Source organism: Chiloscyllium plagiosum, chromosome 3, assembly GCF_004010195.1.
Source record: "Chiloscyllium plagiosum isolate BGI_BamShark_2017 chromosome 3, ASM401019v2, whole genome shotgun sequence".
Taxonomy (NCBI): Eukaryota; Metazoa; Chordata; class Chondrichthyes; order Orectolobiformes; family Hemiscylliidae; genus Chiloscyllium; species Chiloscyllium plagiosum.
The window spans coordinates 42,740,188-42,750,192 of record NC_057712.1 but is presented as its reverse complement, the minus strand read 5'-3'; the positions used below and the strand labels follow the sequence as shown (position 1 = coordinate 42,750,192).

General features: G+C 41.4%; 1 protein-coding gene across 6 annotated transcripts in view; it reads left to right on the top strand.

Moving 5' to 3' along the window:
- The window catches only part of dst (dystonin), a 642,458-nt gene that overhangs the window by 412,555 nt on the left and 219,898 nt on the right, over positions 1-10,005 (top strand). For all 6 annotated transcript variants that reach the window (XM_043681258.1, XM_043681269.1, XM_043681284.1 and 3 more), the window contains 3 exons: positions 3,552-3,728; positions 3,828-3,951; positions 6,544-6,752. In XM_043681258.1, coding sequence (XP_043537193.1) covers positions 3,552-3,728; positions 3,828-3,951; positions 6,544-6,752 — 510 coding nt within the window. The remainder of the gene's footprint in view (positions 1-3,551; positions 3,729-3,827; positions 3,952-6,543; positions 6,753-10,005) is intronic.

The window sequence follows — 10,005 nt, the reverse complement described above, 5'->3', positions numbered from 1 at the left end:
AACCAGTCTCCCATGGGGAACCTTGTCTAACGCCTTACTGAAGTCCATATAGATCACATCAACCACTCTGCCTTCATCAATCCTCTTTGTTGCTTCTTCAAAAAACTCAATCAAGTTTGTGAGACGTGATTTCCCATGCACAAAGCCATGTTGACTATGCCTAATCAGTCCTTGCCTTTCCAAACACATGTACATCCTGTCCCCAGGATTCCCTCCAGCAACTTGCCCACCACCGACGTCAGGCTCATGGGTCTGTAGTTCCCTGGCTTGTCCTTACCACCTTTCGTAAACAGTGGCACCACGTTAGCCAGCCTCCAGTCTTTTGCCACCTCACCTGTGATTATTGATGATACAAATATCTCAGCAAAAGGCCCAACAATCACTTCCCTACCTTCCACAGAGTTCGAGGGTACACCTGATCAGGTCCTGGGGATTTATCCACTTTTATGCATTTCAAGACATCCAGCACTTCCTCCTCTGTAATATGGACCTTTTTCAAGATGTCACCATCTATTCCCCTACATTCTATATCCTCCATGTCCTTTTCCACAGTAAATATGGTGCAAAATATTTGTTTAGTATCTCCCCCATTTTCTGCGGCTCCACACAAAGGCCTTTTTGCTGATCTTTGAGGGGCCCTATTCTCTCCTAGTTACCCTTTTGTCCTTAATGTATTTGTAAAAACCCTTTGGATTCTCCTTAACTCTATTTGCCAAAGTATTCTCATGTCCCCTTTTTGCCCTCCTGATTTCCCTTTTAAGTATACTCCTACTGCCTTTATAATCTTCTGATGTTTCACTCGATCTATCCTATCTATACAGGACATATGCTTCCTTCTTTTCCATTACCAAACCCTCAATTCCTTTAGTCATCCAGCCTTTTCTTTCATCCTGACAGGAATATACTTTCTCTGGACTCCCATTATCTCATTTCTGAAGGCTTCCCATTTTCCAGCCGTCCCTTTACCTACAAACATTTTCCCCCCCAATCAGCTTTTGAAAGTTCTTGCCTAATACCATCAAAATTAGCCTTTCTCCAGTTTAGAACTTCAACTTTTAGATCTGGTCTATCCTTTTCCATCACTATTTTAAAACTAATAGAATTATGATCGCTGGCCCAAAGTGCTCCCCCACTGACACCTCAGTCACCTGCCCTACCTTATTTCCCAAGAGTAGATCAAACTTTGCACCTTCTCTAGTAGGTACACCCCCATACTGACTCAGAAAATTTTCTTGTACACATTTAACAAATTCCTCTCCATCTAAACCCTTAACACTATGGCAGTCCCAGTCTATGTTTGGAAAATTAAAATCCCCTACCGTAACCACCCTATTATTTTTAACAGATAACTGAGAGATCTCCTGACAAGTTTGTTTCTCAATTTCCCTCTGACTATTAGGGGGTCTATAATACAATCCCAATAAGGTGATCATCCCTTTCTTATTTCTCAGTTCCACCCAAATAACTTCTCTGGATGTATTTCCGGAAATTTCCTCACTCAGCACAGCTGTAATGCTATCCCTTATCAAAAACGCCACTCCCCCTCCTCTTTTGCCTCGCTTTCTGTGCTTCCTGTCGCATTTGTATCCTCGAACATTAAGCTGCCAGTCCTGCCCATCCCTGAGCCATGTTTCTGTAATTGCTATGATATCCCAGTCCCATGTTCCTAACCATGCCCTGAGTTCATCTGCCTTCCCTGTTCGGCCCCTTGCATTGAAATAAATGCAGTTTAACTTATCAGTCCTACCTTGTTCTCTATGCCTGCCTGCCGAGTGTTTAACTCGCTTCTGTTCTCAACTGTACCAGTCTCAGATTGATCTCTTTCCTCAATATCTCCCTGGGTCCGCTCCCCCCAGACTTACTAGTTTAAATCCTCCCGAGCAGTTCTAGCAAATCTCCCTGCCAGTATATTAGTCTCTTTCCAATTTAGGTGCAAACCATCCTTCTTGTACAGGTCAGTTCTACCCCAAAAGAGATTTCATTGATCCAAAAATTTGAATCCTTCTCCCATACACCAGCTCCTCAGCCATGTATTCATTTGCTGTATCCTCCTATTCCTGCCCTCACTAGCTTGTAGCACCAGGAGTAATCCAGATATTACTACTCTCGAAGACCTCCTATTTAAATTCCTGCCTAACTCTCTGTAGTCTCCCTTCAGAATCTCAACCCGATCCCTTCCTATGTTGTTGGTTCCAATGTGTACAATGACCTCCTGCTGTCCCCTCTCCCCCTTGAGAATATTCTGCAACCTCTCTGAAACATCCTTGATCCTGGCACCAGGGAAGCAACACACCATTCTGATTTTTCGCTGCTGGCCACAGAACTTTCTGTCTGTGCCTCGGACTAGAGTGTCCCCTAACTCAATGTCTGTGCCTCGGACTAGAGTGTCCCCTAACTCAATCAATCTCTTGGAACCCAACGTACCCCTCATTGCATTAGAGCCAGTCTCAATACCAGAAACTTGGCTGTTCATGCTACGTTTTCCTGAAAATCCATCACATTTTCCAAAACAGCATACTTGTTTGAAACGGGGATAGCCACAGGAGACTGCCCTACTAACTGCCTGCCACTTTTACCTTTCCTGGAGTTAATCCACCTTTATTACTGTATCTGCGATTTCCCCTCTTCCTATAACTGCCATCCATCACGTCCCCTTGCTGTTGTAAATTCCTCATTGCCTCTACCTGTCTGTCCAACCGATCCATTCAATTTGATAGGATTCGCTACCAACGGTATTTATTGCAGATATAATCCTCAGTAACCTCTAAGCTCTCCCTAAACTCCCACATCCGACAAGAAGAGCATATCACTGTACTAAAGGCCATTTTTGCTCCTTCACAATCTACAGAACCAGAAAATAGCACTATCTTATTCCTCTACAAACGCTGCTCCAGGTTAAATTAATACTTATGGCTTATATTTTAAATTTAATCAAGAGACATACCTCAATAAAACATATAATCAAGAATGAACCCATTCTGCTCACTACTGCAGACTTACTGTAAGGCCACGCTTAAATTTTAACTTCACTTTCTGTGCTGTGACCTCTCCCAAATAGACTTCTCCAAGATTAGTTGTGAATTTCCCTGTTTGTTAATTTTCCCAGACACACTCCAATGTCCAGCAATAGATGAATTCAAAATTCTGACAGATGTTGAGAAGTTGTTTCTGGATTAGAATATCCATAACTAGAAACCTCAGTCTAGTATAAGGACTGCGATGAAGAGAAACTTCTTCACATCAAACTATAAATCTTCTGGACTTTATCCTCGGGACCTATCAATGCTTAGTCATTGAGTACAGTCAAGACTGAGGTAGACCAAAGAGCTGAAAAATGAATCAATCAATCAAGTACTCTGGTACTCTCGTACATCAGATCAGACTGTAGATTTGAGATCAAGATTAGAATGACAAAGCCGGCTTGAATGATAAAGCCGGCTTGAGGAACTCTGTGACTGCCCCTTTGTATTTACGTTGAACAGTAAAACCTCTGATAACAAGTTATGTTCTATTTGCCTGATATTTTTCACAGAATTTCTTTTCTCCCCCAGTGCAATTCATTGGGTAAAAATCTCAAAGATGTGGTGGATAAGTACAGCCAATACCAAGAAATTTCAACAGGCTTTCTACCATGGCTTCAAGACACTGAGGAAGCTGCAAAAATTCAGTTGACTGAGGCCATTGCTGCAGATCCTAAAAACCTACAGAAACAACTGAAGCAAGTCAAGGTTGAAACCTATACATCCTTCAAGAATTGCTCACAATTTTCTTTGCAGACTGTATTTTCTTGTACAACTCAAGTTAACATCTTATTTTACCATGAATAGGCTCTGCAGGATCAGTTGTCTGGATACCAAAGCACTGTAGAAAAGCTAAGGAAAACCGTTGATGCACTTATGAATACCGAGGGCAATCTCCTACTGAATCGTGATGAAATCCAAGATGATGTGGGTATGTTGTTAGATCAAATACATCAGTGCACAGAATTTACGGCACAAAGACATTCAGTCTGACCGGTCACTGGACGTTCATGTTGCAAATAATCTTCCGTAAACCCCATATTCTTCATTTACATTATCAGATATCCTGCCTGCTCTTTCATGTGTTAATCGCACTCCCCTTTAAATTTGCATGCCATTAATTTAAAATACTATTTAATTTTAAATACTATTTGTCTAAACTACTCTTTTGGTAGAGAGTTCAACACTCTAACATCAGTGTTGAGAAAAATTAAATCCTATCTGTGTTTCTGTCTCTTTCTTTGTCACTGTCTTTCCCCCTCTCTCTCCCAATCCCTCGTTCATACAGTGCCAAAGGCAATTGTGCCCATTATGCCACTGGCAGCAACATTGTGCTAAGTTATCAAATGCATATCTACTTAGCCTGTATCTTTGTATACTGTGGGATTTCAAGTATTCATCCAAATACTAACTTAAATGTTGTGATGATTCCTGCTCAATGACCTTTTCAGGCAGTAAACTCCAATATGCACAACTCCAGGTGAAATAATTCTACCATAAATTGCCTATAAACCTTCATCCCCTTACTTTCCCATAGTTATTGCGCTCTCTACTAAGTGGAAAAGTTTCTTCTTTTCTACCCTACCTTTGTCCCTCATCATCAAAACAACTCAAGCGTATCTGGTGTCACTTCACAGTTCAAACACTCTATACCTGGCAACAATTTCCTCTGCGCCATCTTCAGTGCAATCACATCCTTCCTGTAGTGGCCACCAGAACTGTCGACTGTGTCCCATCTGTGGCCTAACGAGCATTTCTCATAAACTCCAATATAACTCCTTGCTTTACTACTTAGTGCCTTGTCTATTAAAGGTAAGTATCCCACATACCTTCTTAACTGCTCTATCAGATTATAATTCATGTTCAAATGCAGCAAGTTGTGGGCAAAATCCAGTGTTGGGCTTCTAAATGGCAAATAATAATTATGCCACACAAGTGCCAGAAAATGACCGTCTCCGAAAAAGGGAAAGTCTAACCATTGCTCTATGACATTCGGCGACATTACCATCACCAAATTCCCCACAATCGACATTATACATATTCCCACTGACCAAAAAACAAGCAGGTCAACCACATAAATATTGCAGCTATCAGGATAGGCCAGAGGCTTGATGTTCTGATGAGTAACTTGGCTCTTGTCTACCCAGTGTCCATCATCTAGGAGACACAATTTGGAATTGTGATAGAATACTTCCCACTTGCCTGGATGGATGCTGCTTCAACAACACTGATGAAGCCGGACATCATCCAGGACAAAGCATTTTGCTTGGTTGGCACTGATCTGCCATTTTCACCAGTCACTTATGTCACATTCATGATACACAGTATCAGCTGTGTCTACCATCTAAAGATGTACATCAGTAACTCACCAGGCTCCTCTGACAGCACCTTCTAAATCTGTAACTGCTACTATCTAGAAGGACAAATTCCGAAGATGCAGGGCAACATCAAGACTTGCAAGTTCCCCCAAGCCACACACAATCCTGACTTGGGACAATATAACTAGTCCCTCAACTTCACTTGGTCAAAATCCCGATATCACCTTCCTACCAACACTATGGTAGTTCCCACACCCATTGGACCTTATTGGCTCAAGAATGCAGCTTGCCACCCCCTTTATCCTTAGCATTTAGGGATGACAACAGATGTTGGTCTATCCAATGATGCCGACATCCCATGACAAATAATTTTTAAAATTCCATAATGTATTTAACCTGATAATTCCTTGTTTGTTCACGTCATGTTATCAAATAAAATTTAAACAAGAGCATCATAGGGTAGTTTCAGAACTAATGACAAAATGTTTGGACTGAGGTAGATTATTAGATAAGATTAGATTAGATTAGATTACAGTGTGGAAACAGGCCCTTCGGCCCAACAAGTCCACACCGACCCGCCGAAGCGAAACCCACCCATACCCCTACATTTACCCCTTACCTAACACTACGGGCAATTTAGTATGGCCAATTCACCTAACTTGCACATCTTTGGACTGTGGGAGGAAGGAATTGAACCCGGGTCTCTGGCCCTGCGAGGCAGCAGTGCTAACCACTGTGCCACCGTGCCGCCCATATGAGGAGCATTTAAATGCAGAGAGAGGTAGAGAGGTTTAAAGAAGAGCCTTAAATCCATGGCAGTTGAAGGTAATAGTAATGCTGCAAAAATCTGGGGTGTGTAATCGCTTAGACTTGGACATACATTTCTGATTAGCCTCCTCCCTACCTTTTATCTTAGCCTGCTGGACAAACTTTCCTCATTCCTGAAGAAGGGCTTATGCCCGAAACGTCGATTCTCCTGTTCCTTGGATGCTGCCTGACCTGCTGCGCTTTTCCAGCAACACATTTTCAGCTTTGTAAATAAAAGTCCAGGCAGTGTGTTTTATATCATCTCTGGAACTTTGATTGAATGTCATTTAGAAGAGAAATGAAATGGGTTTTAAGTACTCAGCCTTCCATTAGGTTGCCTTCAATAGTCAATAGTAGTGACAGGATCTATAATATTTTCAATATTTATTTCTTGGTAGATGATGTTGTGTTGAGATTTGAGAATCTATCCAAATCGACCAGTGACCGCAATGAGAAGCTGCGGATGACACTCACACGGTCCCTAAGTGTTCAGGATGGTTTGGATGAAATGCTTGAGTGGATGGCTAGTGTTGAAAAGAGCCTAGAAGATGACGAGGAGATGCCTTTGAATTCTGCTGCTATTCAAGAGGCCTTCAGTAAAAACGCTGTGAGTATTGTCAAAAAAATGAATCACATTATGACCTTGCAAAAATGATTAATCAGCCACAGGGAAATTGAAGTATCCATCTTTTCACCCTAATCAGTCAGGCTGTTTCAGCATTGTTTTGTGAGTACATTTGATACATGTGAGTACCTGTGACAAAAACTTGAATTGCAAATCATGGTGGATTAGTGGTTAGCACTGCTACCTCACAGCACCACGGACCTGGGCTCAGTTCCATCCTTGGGTAACTGTCTGTGTGGAGTTTGCATGTTCTCGCCATGTCTGTGGATTTCCTCCCACAGTCCAAAGATATGCAAGTTAGGTGAGTTGGCCATGCAAGATTGCTCTGTAGTGTCCAGGGCAGTGCAGAATTGGTGAATTAGCCACAGGAAATGCAGGGTTACAGGGATGGGATGGGTGTGGGTGGGATGCTCTTCGATAGGCCAAATGGCCTGCTTATACCCTGGAGAGATTTTATGAAATTAAAAAAAATAGCAAATTTTTATTCATCGTAAATATAGTTTCAGTTAATGAGAATAAAAGTGAATCAGATCAACTTCCCAGAGAGAGGGCACATGTTTCTACGTGACAAAATTCTTCTGAACATAAAACTATGGTAATATTTCAGATGTATTCAAAATTATAGGGATCAGAAATAAAACTTCACGTTGTGAATATCATTTTAATTTGAAAGACCTTGGGTCCATTATTTGACAAGAAGTATTTGTTTGACGATAGGTGTTTATACAGTGCATAATTTTGTTCATTAGCAACAAAGTCAAATGTTCTAAATTATTAAACCATCAGCTAAACTTCTACCTTTAAAGAATATTTTTGATTTGGGTTCAGTATTGAGAGTTGACTTTAATGTAGCCATTTATTAAAAATAAAAACACAGAATTTTTTTGTTTTGTACCAAATGCTGTTTGTTGTTTTATTGGAAAATTGCAGTATATGTTCTTGAATTATTCTTTTTATAAAGTGGTGCTTGGTTACCTTTATGACCTGTTCACACTCTGAAATGTTATTAAGGGATAAAGTATGTAACCAGTGGCTTCAATCTAATAAATGTAACTTGGTTGATGTTTATATCAAAAGAATGGAAGCAGTTGTTTGCAGATTGATACATAGGAACAGAAAGAGGCCATTCAGCTTCCTGAGCCTACCACCATTTGGTTGGATGATGGCTTTCTTGTTGTGTATTCTTTCTTGGATTGTGGGCATGACCGACAAGGCCAGTGTTTATTGTCTGTTTCTCACTAGCCTTGAGAAAATGGAGGTGAGCCACTATTCCATATTGTATAGATACACCCACGATGCTGTTATGACCCAATGACTCTGAAGGAACAACAGTACATTCCATGTCAGGAATTTGTATGACTCAGAAAGAAATTTACAAACTTATGAGGGGCATGTATAGGGTAAATAGGCAAAGTCTTTTCCCTGGGGTCAGGGAGTCCAGAACTAGAGGGCATAGGTTTAGGGTGAGAGGGGAAAGATATAAAAGAGACCTAAGGGGCAACTTTTTCACAAAGAGGGTGGTACGGGTATGGAATGAGCTGCCAGAGGAAGTGGTGGAGGCTGGTACAATTGCAACATTTAAGAGGCATTTGGATGGCTGTATGAATAGGAAGGGTTTGGAGGGATATGGGCCGGGTGCTGGCAGGTGGGACTAGATTGGGTTGGGATATCTGGTCAGCATGGATGGGTTGGACTGAAGGGTCTGTTTCCATGCTGTGCATCTCTATGACTTTATGACTGTATGTGAGGCATGGACATGCAGGTGCTGCCCTTGTCCTTCTAGGTGGTAGATGTCGTGGGTTTATAAGTTGCCGTGGAAGTCAGCTTGGTGAGTTTCTCACTACAACTTCAAGAATAAGCACATGGCTGCTGCTTTGCATCAGTGATCGAGGAGTGAGTGATCAGGGTGTTGGATGGGTGCTAATCAAACGGGCTATTGTGTCCTGCGTGATCTTGAACTTCTTGAATGTGGTTGCAGCTGCACTTGTGCTGGCAAGTGGGGAGTATTCCATCACACTGCTGACTTGTGCTTCATAGATAGTGGAAAGGCACTGGGGAGTCACGAGGTGAGCTACTAACTTCAGAATTCCTAACCTCTGATCTGCTATTGTAGCCACAGTATTTATGTGACTAGTTCAGCTGTTTCTAGTCAATGATAACTCCCAGGATGTTAACAGTGGAGATTGCAGCGATGATAATGCCATGCAAAACAAGAGGAGATAGTTTGGTTCTCTCTCTCATTGAGATTGGTCAATGCACTGGTGTGGTGTGAATGTTATGTTCCACATATCCTAAACATTGTCTGGGTCTTGCTGCATATGCACATGATTGCTTCTGTATCTGAGAAGTTCTGACTAGTGCAGAATATTGTGAAATCATTGCGAACATCCCAACATCTGGTCTTATGATGGAGGGGAAGTCATTGATATAATAGTTGAAGAAGATCGGACCAAGGAAACTGCCCTGCTGGTGGGACCTGAACCATATTTCTGGCCCAGAGCATCAGTTGTCCAGTGATGTTATCACTGTGCTATCAGCTCCCTTGATCTGTATCTTAACTCTGTCTTGGTTCCTTAACCCTTAAGATCTTTACCTGACAAAAATGTATTTATTTTAATTTTGTTTTCAATTAATATCCTCAGTTTTTGAGAACAAGAATTCCAAATTTCCAATATGCTTTGTGCGAGTAATTGTCCTGGAATACTAGACCATTATAGAAATAGTTTAGACAATTTCCATTAAACTCATTAAGGAATAGATTTCATATGAAGAAGGCTCTGGTACAAATGGGACCTGTCATAGTATTGGCTGTGCCAAATTCACCATACACAGCAAGTCTTTTTTCTCAATTGTTCATTTCAATGAAATTTGGTTTCTCATGATAGTTCTGTGTTGGCTTTAAGAACATATGATAAAGGAGCAGAATTAGGCCATTCGGCCCATTGAGTCTGTTTTGCCATTTGATTGTGGTTGATATGTTTCTCAATCCCATTCTCCTGCTTTCTCCCCATAACTTTGATCCTGTTACTAACAAGAACCTATCTACTTCTTTCTTGAATACACTCAAAGTCTTGGTCTCCACAGCCTTCTGTGACAATGCATTCCACACATTAATCAACCTCTGGCTGATAAGTTCCTCCTCTTCTGAGTTCTAAAGGGTCATCACTCTGAGGTTGTGCCCTCGGATCCGAGTCTCTTTGACTTGTGGAAACATCTCCAAGTCCACTCTATCCAG